The sequence below is a fragment of the Pelobates fuscus genome, chromosome 3 (assembly GCF_036172605.1).
Source record: "Pelobates fuscus isolate aPelFus1 chromosome 3, aPelFus1.pri, whole genome shotgun sequence".
NCBI classification, from domain to species: Eukaryota; Metazoa; Chordata; class Amphibia; order Anura; family Pelobatidae; genus Pelobates; species Pelobates fuscus.
Genome location: NC_086319.1, coordinates 393,661,516 through 393,684,126, shown reverse-complemented (window position 1 = coordinate 393,684,126; position 22,611 = coordinate 393,661,516). Strand labels below are relative to the sequence as shown.

General features: G+C 44.3%; 1 protein-coding gene and 3 non-coding genes across 4 annotated transcripts in view; 3 read left to right on the top strand and 1 right to left on the bottom strand.

The window, feature by feature from the left end:
* Window positions 1–2,074: 2,074 nt before the first annotated feature.
* TRNAW-CCA (transfer RNA tryptophan (anticodon CCA)) lies at window positions 2,075–2,146 on the top strand. The gene has a single exon. It is a non-coding gene; the product is annotated as a tRNA-Trp (tRNA).
* Window positions 2,147–2,917: 771 nt separating this feature from the next.
* Window positions 2,918–2,999, bottom strand: TRNAS-CGA (transfer RNA serine (anticodon CGA)). The gene has a single exon. It is a non-coding gene; the product is annotated as a tRNA-Ser (tRNA).
* Window positions 3,000–4,287: 1,288 nt separating this feature from the next.
* On the top strand, window positions 4,288–4,361 carry TRNAT-AGU (transfer RNA threonine (anticodon AGU)). Its single transcript has one exon. It is a non-coding gene; the product is annotated as a tRNA-Thr (tRNA).
* An 11,368-nt stretch (window positions 4,362–15,729) lies between these two features.
* Window positions 15,730–22,611, top strand: part of LOC134603584 (uncharacterized) — a 29,354-nt gene continuing 22,472 nt past the window's right edge. Inside the window, exons 1-2 of the mRNA XM_063449696.1 lie at window positions 15,730–15,982; window positions 16,504–16,642. Coding sequence (XP_063305766.1) covers window positions 15,771–15,982; window positions 16,504–16,642 — 351 coding nt within the window. The 5' untranslated portion in view covers window positions 15,730–15,770. The remainder of the gene's footprint in view (window positions 15,983–16,503; window positions 16,643–22,611) is intronic.

The window sequence follows — 22,611 nt, the reverse complement described above, 5'->3', positions numbered from 1 at the left end:
ATGAAGTTTTACAGGGTCTTATATATATATATATATATATATATATATATATTTTTATTATGTACACTAATGTCAGGAATTTTAAGTGAATTTCAACTTTAGGGCTATAATGTCTGAACTGAAAAATATCTCCAGATCAGCTATTGTGTAATATGTAAATCTGGGGACTGCCTGTGTCCTACATTAAGTATTGCTATAGATATAGGCTGCAAGATCACAGCTCTCCCTTATTGGACCATTATAGGCCACTGTAGGTAGAGAGGGAGCCCTGGAGACTCTGTCTGCAGCTGTGCCGAGTCTCCCTCACAAGCTCAGCCTGTCAGAGAACACTCCAATGCTTCACAATGCTGGCCTTGCAGTCTGCACCCAGCAGGGAATCAGGTAGGAGCTTCTAGAGGTCACCGGACCAGGCCACAGGTAGAGAGGAAACTTCAAACAAAGTTTAAAAAACTACAAATTAATAAAAAGAAAATCAAGCTGCTCTCACCCCCCACAGAGCACAGCCCCTTTACCACCACACAAATTCACAGACACTCTATACACACTGTGTTCAGTATACACACTTAATTTCCTACAAATACATACACTACATTGCATACACACATACACCACATTCCCTAAACACACCAAATCCCGATACACACAGAGCCATCTTTAATATTGATTGGACCCTGGCATGCAATCATGGCCTCCACCCCAACGCAGTGGCAGAACTAAAGTACAAAGGGCCCTGGTGCAAGAATTTTTTGGGGGGCCCCCTATGGCAAAGGTGACCAAAAGGTAGATCCCTATCTGTCGTGCAACTCCAACAATGCTTTGACAGCTGTAGCTCTACCATTTTCCCATGGTTGTATGTAGCACTGAGCAGTGTTTGTGTGTTTGAATGTAAGCATGTTTTTGTATGGAGTATGTTTGTTATAGGGGTCTGTTTGTATGTGCAATTGGCGTTTGATTGCAAGCATGGATTTATGTGTAGTGCTGGTTTTTGAATGCAGGGGTGTATTTACGTGTAGTGTTGGCATTTGAATGCTGAGATGTATGCACATACAAAGATATACATTACCAAAGACATATTGAAACATGAGCAAATACACAGATATACACACTGACACACATGCAGATACAAACACACATTGATGCACATACAGACACACCGATGCACAACCTGACACACATGCAGATTTACTGACACACACTGACTACATACAGATACAAACACACACAGATACATAGACACATATACTGTCAGACATATATTGACACACATACACATACACTGACAGACATATACATTGACAGACATACTGACACACATAGACACATACACTGACAGACATACCGAGACACACACACACAAACACTGACAGACATTCTGAAACACACACACGGTCGCATACACTGACACACACAGACACATACACTGACAGACATACTGAAACACACACATACACAGACAGACATACTGACACGCATGCCAAATTTTTATTTGTAAACCCACCTTCCAGTTTCCTACCTTTTGCTGGAGGGTGGCTTCCCTCGGGTCCAGTGTTGTGCCTGAGAATGTTGGGAGTTAGGGACTCCCTCCCGTGCAGCTCCATGTTCTCTGTGGGAGGTAGTGACTTGCGCCTGTCCCTTTCTCCAAGGCTGCTTAAAAGCAAGGGGGCCCGGTTGTGCTGTTAAGGGGGGCTGTTATTATGCCTTTTATCTCATAGAGAAGAATTTAAATAGGACACGTTAAATTTACAAACATTATGTTAATGATGGCAAAGCATTTAATCATTTTTGTCTTAATGGGATATTACAATTATTTTGGGGTACTATTACACTGAACTGGTGTGCTCCTCTGGCTTAGAAAATAAATTCAATACATTATATTCAATAAACAGTTACATTGTCCCTCTTAACCTTTCATACACATCACCATGATGACAGTAACTGAATATGGAATAAAGACTGTTTATACATTGTATACTATTCCAGATACTATTAAAGCCATGTTGATCCAGCTCGGTGAATGACCACTATATACCTTACTCACATGTACTCACAACCACTCACAAACCCTGTATGTAAAGACCTCGTGGCGCAACGGTAGCGCGTCTGACTCCAGATCAGAAGGTTGCGTGTTCAAATCACGTCGGGGTCAAGTAACTTTTTTTGTTTTACAGACATATGAGGAATCTTTGCAAATCTCATGATATAAAATACTGTAATGCAATGTAAATTTATAGGTTATTCTCGAAAGTGACTATTGTAAGGAATTTAGACCGTATTTCAAATTTAAGGCCCGAATCTCTTGATCAACTACTTTAGCCTTAAATCGAATTTCTAACAATTGTCTTTTTACTGAATAGCCCTGATGGTAAAACCCAAATACCAAACTCAACTACAGGCTCAGCCTTTATTTGGCAATTTTATGTTCAATTTCCCACAATTCACTAGTTAGAGATTATATTCACTAAGTACCAAAATGTAACAAAGGGGAATTCTCCAACTCACAGGTAACCCTGGGCATCTTTATCCTGGATTCTTATTATCCATAGTATGTGACAGAGCTCCAAATCAGATAGAAGAATGAGGGGTTTCCCAATTAAATTAGTTCATTGGAAGCATTCCATTTATTGAGCAGACAGTGGAATGTGGAGAATGGCTGAAAATGAAATCACTGGGGAGATTGGCCAAATGAGAGATTATCACAATTTATTGTAACATAGCAGATGGCTGGCTGTTCATTAGAAAAGTGATATATAATGTAAGATTCTGTCAATCACTATAGTCTGCAATGGGCTATGTGGAAATGTTTAAAACTACATAATGCATGTTTGTGAAGATTTACACAATGTGCTCTTAGTATCTGTTTATTATGCTAATATGCTCAGACAAAAAAAACAAAAAAAAATTCAGCTAAAAAGAATGTCGCTGTGAACAGGATTCGAACCTGTGCAGGGAGACCCCATTGGATTTCGAGTCCAACGCCTTAACCACTCGGCCATCACAGCTCATTTTACACTAGTGGGAGTGCCTTCTGAAGGTAGAGTCAATGTATATGCATCATTAGTAGACTGTGATTTGATATATTTACGGCAAACAGTTTCTACAAGTAATGCGTGCCTTACCGTTAGACCTAGGACCAATCGAGTCCACCACCAGTTATAATAATTATTCATTCTATGTGGCTCCCATCAGTTCTAACCAAATATTGATTCCCTGAGTCCCCCAAAATCCTAACAAACTGTTTAACCCTGAGCCCCACACCAGTCCTAACAAACTGTTTAACCCTCAGTCCCCCACCAGTCCTAACAAACTGTTTTACCCTGAGTCCTAACAGACTGTTTAAGCCTGAGTCCTAATAAACTGTTTATCCCGGAGTCCCCCACCAGTCCTAACCCCCTGTTTATCCTTGAGTCACCCACCAGTCCTAACAAATTATTAATCTTTAAGTCCCCCACCAACCATAACAAACTGTTTATCACCGAGTCACCCACCAGACCTAACACAGTTTATCCCTGAGTCCTTCACCAGTCCTAACAAACTGTTGATCTTTGAGTCCCCCACCAGTCCTAACACACTGTTTATCCCTGAGTCCCCCACCAGTCCTAACACACTGTTTATCCCTGAGTCCCTCACTAATCCTAACACACTGTTTATCCCTGAGTCCCCCACCAGTCCTAACACACTGTTTATCCCTGAGTCCCCCACCAGTCCTAACACACTGTTTATCCCTGAGTCCCCCACCAGTCCTAACACACTGTTTATCCCTGAGTCCCTCACTAATCCTAACACACTGTTTATCCCTGAGTCTCCCACCAGTCCTAACACACTGTTTATCCCTGAGTCCCCCACCAGTCCTAACACACTGTTTATCCCCGAGTCCCCCACCAGTCCTAGCACAGTTTATCCCTGAGTCCCTCACTAATCCTAACAAACTGTTTATCCTTGAGTCCCTCACCAGTCCTAACAAACTGTTGATCTCCTGAGTCCCCCACTAGTCATAATCTATTATTGATCTCCTGAGTCCCCCACCAGTCACAAACTCCTCTTGATCCCCATCCCACCAGCCAAAATGCACTGAGTATGACTGGTCAGCTGGCTATCCATAATGTATCATTCATATTCCATATATTAGTTGTAAGGTGAGTCTCCCTCAGTAATATTCTATTACCAGTCATTGGCAGCTGGTCTACACCTAGTCACAAGGAATGATCACCTGAGAGCTTCACTAATTACAATGTATGTGGAATCCAACCCCTCTCATGTCAATGTTGACTGAAATATAGAAAAGCAAGAGGTGCTGTGGCTTAGTTGGTTAAAGCGCCTGTCTAGTAAACAGGAGATCCTGAGTTCGAATCTCAGCAGCGCCTACTTTTTTTTTTTTTTTTAAATAAAAATTCCTCGTTTTGAGACTAGTTCTGAACACCTATTTACGTTTAGAAAATTACAAACTATACCACAATTTTGCCTCTTTACTGACCTACAGTATTTGTCTGCTGAGGTTTTATAAGTTGTGCCTGTTTTGGTTTATTTCTTTAAAATTCTACTTTTTAACAGGTAACACCTTGAAGTTTTTATAAAAACTGTGCACTAGTGCCTTCAAGTGGCGAAAGGGAAGAATACACTGTGAAGTTAATGCAAATGAGCTAATAAAGTTTATGAATAAAATGGTGTGAGATCATATTGGAATACATCAGGGATTCAGTGCAATAAAATGAGTATGTTTCCCAACGTAGGTAAGTATAGGGAGGGCAGGGTGTATAGTGCATGTAGTGTGACTTTGGTGAATGCAGTGTGATTGTGGTGAATGCAGAGTGTGTATAGTGAATGCAGTGTTTGTAGTGAGTGCAAAGTGTGTATAGTGAATGTAGTGTTGGTAGTGAGTGCAAAGTGTGTATAGTGAATGTAGTGTTGGTAGTGAGTGCAAAGTGTGTATAGTGCATGTAGTGTGACTGTGGTGAATGCAGAGTGTGTGTGTAGTGCAGTGTGTTTATTGAATGTAGTGGTTTCTTGAATTTTTTGCTTTTACTGACAAGCCTAATGCAATTTTCTGTTGCCTTCAGTAGTGCAACTTTTAAATAATCCCATTTCTCTTGGACTCCATTTAAATTGCTCCAATCTGATAATGACTCCTTTACACATATTCTAATTTTAGAAAAGTCTGTTTTTTTTAAAGTCTAAAACTTTTGTTTTTGTGTGGTGTGACTCAATCACTGTTCTTATATTAAACCACACTGACTGATGATCACTGGATCCTAAACTTTCACCGACAGTAATATTGGATACCAAATCTCCATTTGCTAACACTAAATCTAGTATGGCCTCTTTACGAGTTGGCTTCTCAACGATTTGTTTTAGAGACAATCCCAGTCGGGAGTTTAGAATATAAGTGCTCCTGGCACAAGCAGCTATTTTGGTTTTCCAATTCACATCAGGAAGATTAAAGTCACCCATGATGATAACTTCCCCCTTCATTGTCATTTTAGCTATTTCATCAACTAGTAGATTATCTAACTCTTCTATTTGTCCTGGGGGCCTATAAATCACACCTACACGAGTTACTGTGTGATTACCAAATTCTAACGTAACCCAAACGGACTCTATGTTCGCCTCACAAACTTTGATGAGGAAGAACAACTGTTTGAGCAAATTGGGAAAGCTGCATATCTTGGTAACACGTTAATTATTGGAGATTTTAATTACCCAGACATAAACTGGAATAGTAGGACTAGTTTTGCAAGGAAAAGCAGGTTTTTGAACCAGGTTTTTGTACCTGTTAAAGGGACACTCCAGGCACCCAGACCACTTCTGCCCATTGGAGTGGTCTGGGTGCCAACTCCAACTCTACTAGACAGCCACTAGAGGTCACTTCCAGCATCATAGCACAGGAAATCTGTGCTAGAGCGTCGCTGGACGTCCTCACGCTGTGTGAGGACCTCCAGCGTCGCTCAAATCCCCATAGGAAAGCACTGCATGCGCATTAGGTCTCCTCGGCCGGTGGGCGGGATCAGTCTCGCCCACCGGCTGACGCAATGGAGAGGAGGAGCGTCGCGGAGGAGGAGACAGCGGCGAGGGACATCGCCGCTGCCTCAGGTAAGTGACTGAAGGGGTTTTCACCCCTTCAGTAACCGGGGATTGGGGGGTAACCGGGGAGGGAGAGGGACCCTCCAGTGCCAGGAAAACGGATTCAACCATCATTGAAGTAGGGGAGAAATAGTGATCACAACATGATTTCTTTTGAAATAAACTCAAAAAAAGCAAATGCACACAGGGTTATTGGTACACTAAAACATATAATTTAAAACAGGCCAATTTCAATAAGATAAGGGCAGCTTTATGACACATTGACTGGCATTAATGCTTCAGTGAGAATAAAGACTGAGGATAAATAAACACTGAGGATCAATGGAATATCCTAAAACAAATATTAGAAAAGTCAATTTCTCACTATGTACCATTGAGTAATAAATATAAAAGAAACAAGTTGAAAACAATGTGACTTGGTAGAAAAGTGAATCAAGAAATTCAAAATAAGTAAAGCTAATTTAAAGCATTACATCAGACAAATCCTATAGAAGAGATAAGGAAGCCAATGATGCATGCAAAGAAGTCATTAGATTGGCTAAACTAGAATATGGGAAATTGAACCTAAATTTAGAACTATATGTGAGGAATACACAGAGCATTAGATGGGAATTAAAACTCGTATTCTTCTCACTTTTTCCTGCAAGGGCCATTTGGATATTTATAACCTTACTCACGGGTCATACAAAATTATCAACTTGAAATTGAGCCTGTTATATTTGGTCAAACATTTAATTAACTCACCCTTGAAGGGACACCCAGACCACTTCTGCTCATTGGAGTGGTCTGGGTGCCAACTCCCACTACTCTTAACCCTGCAAGTGTAATTATTGCAGCTTTCTATAAACTGCAATAATTACCTTGCAGGGTTAACTCCACCTCTAGTGGCTGTCTACTAGACAGCCACTAGAGGTCACTTCCTGATTTATAGCAAAGATTTTATGTGCTAGAGCGTCGCTGGACATCCTCACACTGTGTGAGGACCTCCAGCGTCGCTCATTTCCCCATAGGAAAGCATTGAAAATCTTTTTCAATGCTTTCCTATGGGGAGCGCTAATGCGCATGCGCGGCATTGCAGCGCATACGCATTAGGCCTCCTTGGCCGGTGGGTGGGATCAGTCTCGCCCACCGGCTGACGGAGTAAGAAGGAGGAGCGGCGCGGAGGAGGAGACAGCGAAGAGGGACATCGTCGCTGCCTCAGGTAAGTGACTGAAGGGGTTTTCACCCCTTCAGCAACCGGGGATTGGGGGGTGGGAGGGAGAGGGAACCTGCAGTGCCAGGAAAATGGATTGTTTTCCTGGCACTGGAGTTTTCCTTTAATTTGAAGGCTGGAAATGCGTATTTATGATGATGCTACTCGCCACTGCTGCCCGGCCTCCACCCACGATCGCGTAAATTACAGCCATTATTAAGCTGCCTGCAGTGCCTGCTGTGAGTGACTGTGAGCTGTGTTGGCCACCCGGCGCCCCCCTTGCATTGGCGCTCTATGAGGACGCACACACAAAAGCCCTGCATGGCTGTCTTGACATTATTATAGACTCCCGGGTAAAGCAGTGCACTGGTCACTTCCTACACAATCACTCACAGAAATAAAAATGTAATTATCGATAAACTTAAGCTTATATTTATTAGTACCTCCAACAATTGCAATACATATACACACAAACTGCTGAATACATTCACAAACTGCTGAATACATTCACAAACTGCTGAATACACACACAGAGACTGCTGAATACACACACACAGACTGCTGAATACACACACACACAGACTGCTGAATACACATACACATACACTGCTGTATACACATACACTCTGCTAAATACACACACACAGACTGCTGTATACACACACACACACACAGACTTCTGAATACACACAGATTGCTGAATACACACACACAGACTGCAGTGAAGGGTATAGTGTATGTGCGAGGGGTGCTGTGTGTATGTGATAGATGCAGTGTGTGTATGAGGGGGTGTAATGTGTGTGTGTGTAACAGGATGCAGTGTTTGAGGGAGTGCAGTGTGTGTGTGTAGGGTCTATATTGTGTGTGGGAGGGTGATCAAGGAGAACATTTATATTTTTTACTTTAAAAGGTAAACTAAAGCTTTACCTCTTTACCTGTTCTTACCTCTGGCCTGGATGGATGGGACCAAACACTGCAAGTCCTGGTGGTCCAGTGGTGTCATGAGCACTTCAGCCTGCCTCTCTGACTTCACTCTTTTCTTCCCACGAGTACAGTGCTGTGTCGGAGGTTTGCCATGGTAATGCGAGGAAACGCTCCGACCTTCCTGCTCGCGGGAGGATCACAGCCTCCGGGGTCCTCCTTTTGGGAAATACCTTCCTCCCTCTCCCCTTACAAACTGCCAGATCTTTAATTTCCACACCAGCCCGAGAAAGGTAGACAGAATGGCCAGCTCTCCATGGGCCAGATCAAATGACTTTGTGGCCTTATACGGATGTTCCCCACCTCTGCTCTAGAGATTCCCATAACCTCTGTCTCAGTGGATATCAGACCAGTCAGTCACTCATAATAGTTTCTCCAGCACCCTATCCCTACATAAAACTTTCCATTCCATATACCAGCCCTAGACCTATATTTACTATCCTACCAGTCAACGCACTCACTGTGCCAGGATCTGTTATTTAAAACACGGATCTATGCATGGATCTGTTGTGTGAAGCAGTTTGTACACTCAGTGTACACAGATCTTTGGTGTAAGCCATTTTTCATCCTCACTGGGCTATGTGTGACAACATGTGCCAGGATTGTCCAGCTTCACTGGCTGTGTATCTGTGTAAATCTATAGAGCACAGTTTGGTGAGAACATTGCAAATTAATAACCTGCCTGACCAATGTCCAGTGTGTGAAAGTCACAAGTTAAGTGACAAAGAGTGAGGCAATAAATTCTTGAGTTCAATTATTTACTCTGGTCTTTATTTTTATTTTAGTGTTTTTTTTTTTTGTTTTTTTTTTATTAATTTGCTTTTTTGTTTGGTTTTATAACAATTCGACATATACAGGATGCACAAGCATCAAGGTGACACGTGCAGTACAATAAAGCAGGATCACAGGAACTGAGAGACCGCACATATCAACTGTATAATGATTTTGCATATCGTTAGTGTCCTACACAATACGCGGGTTTCAGATATCAAGAGCTCAATTTTCTGTATGCGAACTGTATAGGGTTGTGTTTCAATCTTCACTGCGTCTCAGATACATATCAATAGGACAGCAATATATACAGACATGTATACACATTGTATAGTCGATACACAGCTAAAGAAATGTAAAAATAAATCATAACGAAACATAATTTAAGAAAAGAAAAAAGAAAATTAAACACAAGGCATATTCTCATAGTTAGAGAAGATCATATTGGAATACATCAGGGATTCAGTGCAATAAAATGAGTATGTTTCCCAACGTAGGTAAGTATTAAGTATAGGGAGTAGGATATACTGACTGGAGCCTCTATGGATCGATGAGTCTGGAGGTAATGTGGGGTAGGGCCTTACTGTCGTCAGTAACTATGATGGCCGACTCTGAGATCTGGGGGTCCGTTCACCTTCCTGCTTACAAGGTACTGGTATGTGGCTAATTCCCTGGATGAGAGGAACTACCGTCAGGGGAAGCGCCATTTGGGCCTTGGGCTGAAGACCAGTAATTCAGCCATGGGGACCAGACTTTTAGATACTTTAGTCTGCGTCCGTTGTATGTCTTAAATGTGTCTAATGTCATCTACTCGATTAGCACAATGTTCCACAGTGGGCACTGGCACCTTTTTCCAATATGCTGGGATTAGGGCATTTGCTTCACCTAAAATGAGCCACAGAAGCTTCTGATTGTGTGGGTTAGGAAAGGAGTTTGCCCATCCTAAGATCTGAGATGCTGTGAGAGTGGGGATAGTTGGGTAAATCAAGCGCATGATTCCGATTATCTGACACCAGAATGGTTTTTATATAGACTGTAAGCTCGTTCTATAGACTGTAAGCTCATGTGAGCAGGACCCTCTTCAACCAATTGTTCCTGTAGGTTTTTGTAATAGTCTCATTTATTGTTAAATCTCCCCCTTTGATAATTTTGTAAAGCGCTACAGAATATGCTGGCACTATATAAATACCAGTAATATTAATAATAATCACAATGCCACCATAAATGCTTTATAGTCCCCTCTGTTCCCTGACATATCCAGCACAAATTTCTGACTGTGGGTAGGAAAGAATGTAATAGGGATGGGGTCCTATGCCATCTGGTTATACGCTTATAGAAGGCTTCCCTTCTAGATAGGCTAACTGACGCCTGCATTACCTGAGTGAAAATATGGGACCAGTCCAGGGCCGGCGCATCCTATATGCGACTTAGGCGCCATATTTTAGTGACCGGCAGGAGGGAAGTGCACAGCACTCCCTCCTGCTAGTCACTCAATGTAGCGTGGTCGGGCAGCGCGAACCGCAGTACAGGAGCTTATGTTTCCTGTACCACGGTCCGCGACGCCCAGCCACTCTACATAGGTAGGAGGCACAACAGGGAGGGATGACCACTAAGGGGGGGAGGGATGACCACTAAGAGGGGGAGGGGGAGGACCACTAAGGGGGAGAGTGAAGGACCACAAAGGGGGAAGAGGAGGGAGTGAGAGGACCACCAAAGGGGGACTGCAGAGGACCACTAATGGGGGGGGGGGGGAGAGGGAGGACCACTAAGGGGTTGGGGGAGGAGGACCACTAAGAAAAGTGGAGAGGGAGGACCACTAAGGGGTGCGGGGGAGGAGGACCTCTAAGGATCTAAAGGTTGGGGGGAGAGAGAGAGGACCATTAAGGGGGGACAGGAGAGGACCCCTAAGAGGGGGAAGACCACTAAGGGACAGGGGGGAGGAGAGAGACCACTAAGGGGCAGAGGATTGTTCTAAGGATGGAGGGGTAGGGGAGATCACTAATGAACAGGGGAGATCACTAAGGGACAGGATGGGTGGGGAGAGCACTAATGGACTGGAGGGAAGGGAATGTCACAAATGGACAAGGGGGCCAAGGGAGAGCACTAAGGGTCAGGAGGGGAGAACACTGAGGGACAGGAGGAGAGATCACTAATTTATAGGAGGGGAGAGCACTATAAAAAAAAAAGGAGCTGCTCCCCTCTCGACCCCTATCCTAGCCCACAAACCCTCTCTTTTACACTACATACATACACAATGCATCCTTACACATACACAGAAACACACAATGCATCCCTACTCACACACAGACACACCGAAACACATAATGCATCCCTTACGCGCGCACACACACACACTGCTTCTCTTACACACACAGAAACAAAATGCACCCCTTACAGACACACACTGCATTACATGACATACACAAACATACCTTGCATTTCTTACACACAAACACACAATGCATCCCCTGTACACACACTACATCCCTTACACAAATTGGTATCCCTATACACTACGTTCCATAAGAACACACACACACATTACATCCTCTACAATAACACATAACACATTCCACACATACCGTCCACTCACTGTGAGCAAACTCATGGGTGGGCCATGTAGGTGGACTTATGGGCGGGCATTGTAGGCATACTCATGGTCAGGCCCTGTGGGCCCAGACCTTGAGCTGTGTAAGGGGCCCTAAAAATGGAGCTGCTTCATGTTCGTTAATTGTTTTGAGCACCGTTACAAACCGTCTCCAGAGAGCCTCTTCTACACCAGACCTGTGTTGAAACACATGTTGAAACACAATTATTTTGAATTTAATGGAAAGTTTTTTATACAGAAGAAGGGAACTGCGATGGGGGCGAGTTTCGCTCCTTCCTACGCAAATTTGTTTATGGGGCATTGGGAACAAGAAATGATCTTTGCGGAACCACACTGGATGGAGCGGCTCGCCCTGTATCGAAGATTTATCGATGACATTCTAATTGTCTGGAGGGGTGATTGGAAAGATATAGACAACTTTATGACCTACATTAACAACAACAGATGGGGTCTTTCTTTTACGCATAAGAAACACAGGTCCACAATTGATTTTCTAGACCTAACTCTTACAGGTCTTGGGAACAGAATCATCACCAAAACTTTCCAAAAGAGTGTGGATGTAAACGGTTATTTACACGCCAATAGCTGTCATCATCCCACATGGATACATAACATCCCTCTGGGACAATTCATCAGAATCAAACGGAACTGTTCGTTTCTGTCTGATTATGAAAGAGAATCCTTTGTTCTATGTCAACGTTTCGTGGAAAAGTCCTACCCATCGCACAAGATATTGAACGCTTATCTAAAAGGGCTCAATTATGGTGATACTTCCACCCTTGGGAATCATGTTATGGATCTTCCCAGCTCTAGGCAATCCCTCGTAAATACATATCACGAGCAGAAATCACACACAGATGAGCACTATATGATTCTCCAACTTTTGGACAATGTTCAAGTCCCGAAATGTAAGGCAGCTAAGTTTAACATCAGCACCAAGGAAGTGGGCAAGGGTACTACACCTATCTTTACAACTTCTTTTAGTAAAGCATATGATGACATCATCGAGATCTTTCATAAGTATTGGCCCATTTTGAGGAAAGATCCTTGGCTATCTTTTTGCATTTCGGATTCACCAAGAGTCACATTCAGGAAGGCACCTAGCTTGAAGAACATTCTAGCACCCTCCAAATTGCCATGCCACAAAGAGAGGAAAACGACACTGACAAAAAAGGGCTTCACAAGTAAACGTTGTGGTCACACTAAATGCCTGACATGTGGCTATATTTGGCATTCTACCTCGAGTTTTAGCCCCTTTAACAGCTCTGAATACTTTTTTGTTCAATCGGATATCAGCTGTAACACCTCCTTTGTGGTATACTTGTTAATTTGTCCCTGTGATCGGCAGTATGTGGGCCAAACAATAAGACCCTTGAAATGCAGGTTCCGTGAACACAGAACAGCTATAATTCGTAACAACTGCAAATCTTCAGTAGCTCGACACTTTTCTACCTTTCACGATAATAATCCTTCTGGCATTAGGTTATTGGGCCTAACGCATATTCCCCCATTCCAAGATATGGCTAAAAGGAAGAGGGAACTTATCAAATGCGAATCCATGTGGATTTTTAGGTTGAATACCATGACACCCAACGGCCTGAATGAGGAGTTAGATTTGTTCTAAGGGCTTTATTATTAGTTTTTTTTTTTTTTTTTTTTTTCTCTGTTCATTCACATTTATATACCCTTATGCTGGTTCTGTGGTTTTGGGTCCTGATCAGATGTTTTTGTGCAAATATTATGGGGTATATACCATAAGCACTTGCGATTATAGATCGCGCTCTAAACCCCTATACATAACGAATGTTTGCCCCTATGTATAATTAATATGGGTTCTGTATTATAGTCATTTATTGCTGTAATTTTTGGCCCCTTTTTGAAAAGGTAGAAATAACTTTTAGGGGCTTATACCTTTCTTCTGTGTCTTCTATGAAGAGTCAGATTTATTTTAAGGTCTCTACCATCCGGTTCGTTTGTTTATTTATATTTGCATATTTCTATGTCGGTTCTTTGGTTTGGTACAGATATTTTTGTGTAATTATCATGGGATATATTACATATTATAAGTACTGGTGATTCTAGATCGCTCTTGAAGCTTATTGTCATTTATATACACGATCAGTACCTGTCCCTTTAAGTTACATGGGTTCTGTACTATAGGTGTTTATTGGTACATTTTTGCCTTTTATGTTTTTAAAAAAATGTATGTATGTATATGGATGTTTTAGGGGTTTACCCTTTTCCTCTGTGTGCTCTATGGGTAGCTTTACTTATTATTTTCGTTGTCATCTTCATTCATCCTTATTCAATTTTATCTGTTCACTTATTCTGTACTTAATGGCTAATTGATGGGTGTATTTAAAGTTCGAACTGTGGCTGTTTCTGCATCTTGAGAAAGTCCCGTGGGCGGGACGAAACGCGTCGATAAGCCACAGCTGTTAGCTCGACACCCTGATCAGCTGTTGCAGGAAGAGGTCGGGTGCAGGAATCCCCGTGAGTATCTACTTGAGGCGTGTTCTGCTGCCGGCCGGTCTTCGTACACCGCGGTCTTTTTTGAAGGCACCGACCGTGGTGCAACGTGTTCCCTGTTGGAGTGCCTTCTCTACTCACCGCGGTCTTTTTAGAAGATACCGACCGCGGTCCAGCACTACACACCTCACACGTCGGACTTCGTCCTGCTCCCGAGTATTCCTCTGGTTTATACCTCGGTGGAAATCATAATATTAAAGTGCCATTCAGTGCCCAGTGTGCAATGTGCATTGTGCAAAGAATATTAACGCCCTGTGTGTGTGTGTATATGTGTCTGGGAGTGTGTGTGTGTGTCTGTGAGTGTGTGTCTGTGAGTGTATGTGTCTGGGAGTGTGTGTGTGTGTCTGAGTGTATGTATGTTTGTGTGTGTGTACGTGTGTGTCTGTGAGTCTGTGTGTGTGTCTGTGAGTGTGTGTACGTGTTTATATATGCATGCAAGTTTTTTTTTTTCTGGTGGTGGGGTGAGGGTGGAACTCGAGTGAGTTCCCACACTTTATTCCCCAGGACTTGACCCCTGTGTAAACCTGGTAATTACTTTTGGGGGCAAAGGCCGGTCATGGGCAATCAAATCCACAGGCGGGTTTGTGCTGAGAAACAATCATGTACATGGAAACCTGGTAATTGCCCTTGGGGTCAAAGGCCGGTTACAGCCAATCGGATCCACAGGAGGGGTATTTAAACCCAGTTTTCCTCTTGTTCATTGCCCTGTCGTGGTTTCATGCCTACGGTTATCCGAGAGTGCGTTCCTGATCTTGATTTTATGGTATTTGACTTTGGCTTTGTTTTGACTTCCCTGATATCTGGTATCCTTGACTTTTGGCTTTCCCTTATCTTTGTGTCTGATTCTGTGTTCCTGACCTCGGCTAGTATTTGGACTAATCTTGGAGATGTTAGGTCAGGCTATTCTAAGGTCCGTTTATACGTTATCCTTAGTCCTAGGTTTGACACAGTACTGCGTGCTGGATCAACCTGTAATCCTGACACTCCCCTAATGGACTGCAAGGTGGCCAGTGAGGGAGATCTTTAATTTGACAGACAGAATTGGCGGCTCTTCATAGGCCGGAATAAATTATTTTGCGGACCATTCTTGCTCTAGAGGTTCCCATAACCTCTGTCTTAGTGGATATCAGACCAGTCAGTCACTCATAATAGTTTCTCCAGCACCCTATCCATATGTAAAACTTTCCATTCCATATAGCAGCCCTAGACCTATATTTCTAATCCTACCAGTCAACACACTCACTGTGCCAGGATCTGTTATGTAAAACACAGATCTATACATGGATCTGTTGTGTAAAGCAGTTTGTACACTCAGTGTACACAGATCTTTTGTGTAGGCCATTTTGTATCCCCACTGGGCTATGTGTGACAACATGTGCCAGGATTGTCCAGCTTCACTGGCTGTGCATCTGTGTAATCTATAGGGCAGAGTTTGGTGAGAACATTGCAAATTAATAACCTGCCTGACCAATGTCCAGTGTGTGAAAGTCACAAGTTAAGTGACAAAGAGTGAGGCAATAAATTCTTGAGTTCAATTATTTACTCGGGTCTTATATTTGTTACACCAGGGACCTTCCTCTAATTTGTGCATGCATTCTTTAGTAGAGGTACACCATGGAGAAGATGTCTCCCAATAGGATACGTGTAGCCGTGATCGGAGCCGGGGGAGCTGGTCTCTGTGCGGCCAGACATCTCCTTTCACGTCCTCACACCTTCCAACCTCCAGTGGTGTTTGAGATCTCTAGTCAGGTAGGTGGAACCTGGTTATACACAGAGGTTTCAGAGAACGAATCCCACCAACACTCCAGCACGTACAGAAACTTAAGGTAAGGAAATAGGGCACCAGCTTGCATGCCATGTATGACCGAGTGACAACGACATGCCTATTATGTTAATGGGTCAGTCCTGTGTAAAGGAACAAAATGACAGTGACATGCTTAATGGGCTAATTGTCACCCTGTATAAAGTGACAGCTTGCTTAGTAGGTTTAATAATCAGCCCAATATCAGGTGACCCAATGACAGTGACATGTTTAATGCGTAAACGTTAAAGACCCAAGTAAGATTACTTAATAGCAATGGCATGTTTAGAGCAGATCCTTAACATATTAATGACAGTGACATCTTTAATGAGTTATTAAGTCAATTGTCCACACATGTTTCTCATTGTTGATTGGATTACTTGTCTTGCTTTTTTTTTTTTATGAGATAACAATATGCATTGTCTGCCTTTCATTCATAAGTAACTTGAAGCTTTCAAGTCATGCTGAGAATCTTATTAAAAAAGGTTCACAGGGAGTAGCAAGGTGACCTGCTATGTAACAAATGTAATGTACATCACACATCAGGACCAACCTTCCCAAAGAGATCATGGAGTTCCCCGATTTCAGCTTTGACCCATCGCTTCCGTCTTTCATCCATCACAGTGACGTTTTACGGTACCTGGAAGAATACACAGACAACTTCAACATACGGCCACACATCAGGGTAAGACATTTATTGTGTAACCAATCTACTGAGTGACAGGGTGACACAATCAAAACAGCAGTATGTAAGTGGAGCGCTAAACAGTAGGTGAACACATTATGCTCAGGCTATATGTGGAAAATAAATATATAGTGCAACACTGTGTTTTTAATTTCTTTATTGTAGTGGTTTATAGAAGATATCAGAGGGTGAGTACTTTGCAAGTAACCCTTCAACTCCAGCATTCAAAGCCTGAACCTCCAAATAAACTCTTTACCATTATCCTATGTCTAATTCGTCTTAAAATAAACATCTCATGTACTTCAATTCAAAGTGTAACCCAACTAAAGCTCTATACTCAATAATCCCAAACATTTTATATACTAAAAAATCTTCTAAATACCCTATGTAATCTTACTCTGACATTAACACCTCTCTAACCTTAAAGCTATCTGTCAATCGCTACCTATGAGCTTCTACAACCGTCCACAGACCACATTAAAGTACCAGCAAATATCTATAATTGCCTGGAACTATTTACGGCATTAGACCACGCTAGCAGTCAGTCTAAAATTCTCAGGAAATATTGGGATCCTATACACAGAGTGGCAGAGTGTAAATAGAATAGTAACGTGTTCCGGACCTTAGAATGCCCGTGCTGAGGTCACAAGGACAGAGAGTAAACAGGGACAAGCCGAGGTCAGGGGAGCCAGAAATCAAGAACAGCGAGGGTACAAAAGCCAAGTCAAGGGGTAACAGAAGGTAGAGTAGTCAAACAAGCCAAAGTCAAAACCAAGAGTACAATACAAGTATATAAAGTGCTATTGGGACTGTAAGAACCCCAACAGGGCAAAGTGCCATAGTTGATCCAACCTTTTATATTCTCTTTCTTTAATTTTGAAGCCACATCCCCACAAATTCAACGTTTTAACGGGCCTTGACGTTATTGGCTCCATGACATTGGCACGTACGCACCGCGGGACATCATTTGCGTCATGACGTCGGCACTCGTGGGCCGTGTCATATAATGGGGCGGAGCCACAGCGGCCGGCTTTGGAGCCGCTGGACGGAAACCTGGGACTGGGGAGAGATTCCCTCTTTTGCAAAAAGTCCCCAACCCAGGTAAGCATGGCAGTTACCCTGACAAAAATTTAACAGGGTGGTGTTTCTCCAAACCTCTACGTATCAGTGATCTGTTTGGACAGGTTGGGCGCTCTAGCAAAAGCTATCTGGGGATATAAGGCTTGTGACCATTTTCAATATGTTTTCGGGGGATTTTATGTATGTGGCTCTCTGTATCCGGGAGATAATAAACTTACCAAGTTTTGACTCCATTATCTCCCAGACAAAGAGACGCCTAGGTGGGATCTATATGTAAAAGAATAGAGACTGCCTGCATTCTGAGCATTAAAGACAGATTATTCTGTTACTGGGCAACAGAGCTATATTATAGCAGAGGTAACAATTCGGGTTAGCAGTGGTCTGCTACAAATATAATTTCATTTTTTTTAGATCTGCAATGTCCTATTAATAAAATCATTATACTTACTTTAATTGCCATATTTTGGGGTTGGTGAGTTGAGGACGCCTTATAATGTTGTGCCCTACACAATATATATCCCTGGGAAGTCACCAAGTGCCCTAACTGTCCAAATGATTGGAGAGAGCTCACAAGCCCCGAGTATCCTCTGATGGCACCTTGCCTCCCCGACCTCTCCTCCAAACAGTGCTCTATTTTAAGGTTAGGATCAGGGCCGTTTGAAGGAATTTGGGGGCCCCAAGCAAAACGGACATGGAGGCCTCCCAAACTCCAACCCCCCCCCCCACCCCCCACATGCACGCAAGGCCTACAGGGCGCCTGCACCCGGGTCCTTCCCTCCCTCCCCCCCCCCCCCTGAGTCCGCCCACAGGGATGCAGTGTCTGCAGGGCCGGTGCAAGGATTTTTGCCGCCCTAGGCAAAAGTAAAGTTTGCCGCCCCCCATGTGACATCACAGTGCCCCACCCATATGATCTGCCATGTTAACTAACACAGTGCTGCAGTGCCGCCGTGTTTACAATAAAAGGCCTGCAGGGACAGGCTATAGACACCAGAACCACTACATTAAGCTGCAGTGGTTCTGGGGAATATAGTGTCCCTTTAATGTGAGGTAAATTAGAGATTAGTGCCACGAATAATATAGTAGATTGCCTACTTACAACCAGATGAGGATGATGATGGGCTTCAGCTGCCGTCTGGCTCCACTGGTCTGGTGTAGAACAGGCTCTCTGGAGGCGGTTTGTAACTGTGGTCACAAAAAATCCATGTTCTGGGAGAACGGGAAGCAGCTCCATTTTTTGAGGGCCATTTACACAGCTCAAGGTCTGGGTCTCAGGGTCCACCTTCATGTTCCACCAATGAGTTTGTTCACAGGGGTGTGTGTGTGTGTGGGGGGGGGGGGTGTCCTGATGTGTGTAAGGAATGCATTGTGTGAATCTGTGTTTGTATGTGTAAGGGCTGCAAGGTGAGTTTGTGTATGTATGGGATGCAGTGTGTGTGTCTGTAACAGGGCCGGATTAAGAGCCCAGTGGGCCTGGTGCTGATAATTATGATGGGCCTAATTACAAAATCTTATTGACCAAAAACACTAAAACAGTCCTACCTCCTAAACGTCATGTATCTGATGGAGATGATGCAGTAGGGAAACTCATAGGATGCAACTATGAGAAAACACATACCCTTTGCTAATCTCATGCTTTCATCTTTCAAGTAAACCCATACCCCCTAACAGCAGTGTCCAGTAAAGCAGGAAGTCTATGGATGCGGTAAAAGGGTGGGCTACTGACACAAATCACATAACCAGAACGGCCGAAAGGGCGAACATACACAAAAAGGGGGAATGTCTGTGTCCCTATGTCTCCCAGTCCCTTAGTGTTTGTGTCCTCATGTCTCCCAGGGTCCCTATGTCACTAGGGGACATTGAGAGACATTGGGACACTGGGAGACATGGGGACACAGATACTAGGGAACACTGGGAGACCTGGGAAATCTGAGACTCTTGGGGACACTGGGTGACAGACACGAGGGGACACGGGGAGACATGGGGCACTGAGATACTGTGATATATAGGGGACACTGGAGACTTGATAAAAACCTGGGTACAGGTCAAAATGTTGCGGTGTCCAATAAACCTGGTTAAATCTATCACAGTGAGTGCCTGAGATTTTTTTATTTTATACTAGGGGACACTGAGACACTATGGGCACAGAGACACTATGGGCACTGAGAGACATGGGGCACTGAGACACTGATACATAGGGGACACTGATACATAGGGGACATTGGAGACTTGATAAAGACCTGGGTACAGGTCGAAATAAACCTGCCTAAATCTATTACAGTGAGTGCCTGAGATTTTTTCTTTTATACTAGTGGACACTGAGACACTAGGAGACATGGGGACACAGAGACATTGGGAGACTAGGGGACTTTGGGAGTCTAGGGAACACTGAGATACTAGGGACACTGGCACACTACAGACACTGAGAGACACCAGGGACACTTGGCGATACTGAGATACTAGGGACACTGGCTGGGAGACATGGGGACACTGCCATGTCTCCTATGTCTCAAAGTTGCCCAGTGTCCCCATGTCTCCCTGTGTCTCCATGCCTCTCAGTGTCCCCATGTTGCCCAGTGTCCCCTAGTGTTTGTATCCCCATGTCTATAGTGTCCCTTAGAGGTGTCCTCATGTCTCCCAGTGTCCTGATGTCACTAGGACACTAGGGGACACTTAGAGACATGGGGACACTGAGACACTAGGGACAGTGGCTGAGAGACATGGGGACACAGACTAGGGGCCACTGGGAGACATAGGGCCACTGTGTCCCTAGTGTCTCAGGGTCATGGGCGTTTGAAAGGGGGGGTAAAGGGGGGTACTTGCCCCCCCCGGATTTTTCAGCTTGTGCTGCTATTTTTCGTTTTAGTGTGAGAATACAGTGCAATACCAGCGCTGACCAGTAGGTGAATGGAGAAAGGCAGGAAGCTACAGCTTATCCCTGCCTCTCTCTCATGACTGAAACCGCAGAGGAGCAGCACAGAGGCAGCCTACAGAGCAGGTAAGTGAGGGATGGGGGGTGGAGGAGACCGCATAGAGGAAGGTAAAGTAGAAGGAGCAGAAAGGTTCTGCAAGGGGCAGGAGGGGTCAGCAAGGAATGGAAAGGGGCAGCAAGAAGCAGGAAAGGGTCGAAAGGTTTTCAAGGAGCAGGAGGGTAAAGTAGAAGGAGCAGCAAGGAGCAGGAGGGGTCAGCAAGGAGCAGGAGGGGTCAGCAAGGAGTAGAAATGGTCTGCAAGAGACAGGAGGGGTCAGCAAGGAATAGGAAGGGGCAGCAGGAAGGGGTAGGGACGGTCTGCAAGGAGTAGGAAGGGTCTGCAAGGAGCAAGAGGGGTCAGCAAGGAGTAGGAAGAGGCAGCAAGGAGCAGGAAGGGTCTGCAAGGAGCAAGAGGGGTCAGCAAGGAGTAGGAAGAGGCAGCAAGGAGTAGGAAGAGGCAGCAAGGAGCAGGAAGGGGCAGCAAGGAGCAGGAAGGGGCAGCAAGGAGCAGGAAGGGGCAGCAAGGAGCAGGAAGGGGCAGCAAGGAGTAGGAAGGGGCAGCAAGGAGTAGGAAGAGGGAGCAGGAAGGGTCTGCAAGGAGCAGGAAGGGTCTGCAAGGAGTAGGAAGGGGCAGCATGGAGTAGGAAGAGGCAGCAAGGAGCAGGAGGGGTCAGCAAGGAGCAGGAAGGGTCTGCAAGGAGTAGGAAGGGGCAGCATGGAGTAGGAAGAGGCAGCAAGGAGCAGAAGGGGTCTGCAAGGAGTAAAAAGGGTCTGCAAGGGGCAGGAGGGGTCAGCAAGGAGTAGTAAGGGTCTGCTAGGAGCAGGAAGGGGCAGCAAGGAGAAAGAAGGGGCAGAAAGGATTAGGAAGGGTCTGCAAGGAGCAGGAAGGGTCTGCAAGGAGCAGGAAGGGGCAAGAAGAATCAGAAGGAACAGAAAGGATCAGCAAGGGGCTGCAAGAAGCTGGAAGGGGAAGAAAGAAGCAGGAAGGGCAGTAAGAAGCAGGAAGGGTCTGCAAGAAGCAGGAAGGGTCTGCAAGAAGCAGGAAGGGCCATCAAGGAGCAGGAAGAGCCATCAAGGAGCAGAAAGGGATCAGAAAGAGAAAGGAGCAGAAGGGCGCAAAATAAGCAGAAAGTAGCAGAAAGGTAAAGGAGCAGAAGGAGCCTCAGAAGACAAAGAAGACTGTGTCAAATGAAGGAGAAGAAAATGAGATTGGAGCACTTCATTCTGGACACCACATCATAAGGCGTTGGTATCTGGGCCTGGCAGGGAAACTTTGGACCTTCTCATGTCCCCAGGTAAAAACAAACAATATCAGTGTTAATGTGTTCACTTTTATTTACTGAGTGTCAGGAAACACAGAGGGCCGCTGGGTAGGGGTGCCGCTGATTGGCTAGATGGGTCTGCTAGCACTCTAAGCCAATCAGTAGCTCCCCATTCATAAAAACGTAAAACATTTTTATGAATCGGGAACTAGCGATTGGCTTAGAGTGTCAGCTGACCACTCTAGCCAATCAGCGGCACCCATGCCCAACGTCAATCTGCACTTCCTGACACTCTGTTTCAGAAGTCGAATACCACTGAGCGACCTGGAGATCTGGAGCTGAAGGAAGCCTTCGGGGGTAAACCATTTGAGAGCGGTTTCACCCCTTCAAAGAAAGAGCACCCAGGGGCCTCCTTGCATCACAGCATTTTCATTTTGATAAAGTTGTTATGGTGACCAGAATGTTCCTGTAATTTGATGAAAGGAACACTATATAGTGTCAGGAATACAAACATATATTCCTGACACCATAGTTGTGAAAACGCTATTCATCCTTGCTTTATGTGAAAATTACTATGCTCCTTCCCTTTCATGACACTGTCATAAAGGGGCCAAGCATGGATGTCATTACAATTATGCCCCCCTCCCCCCCCCGGAAAA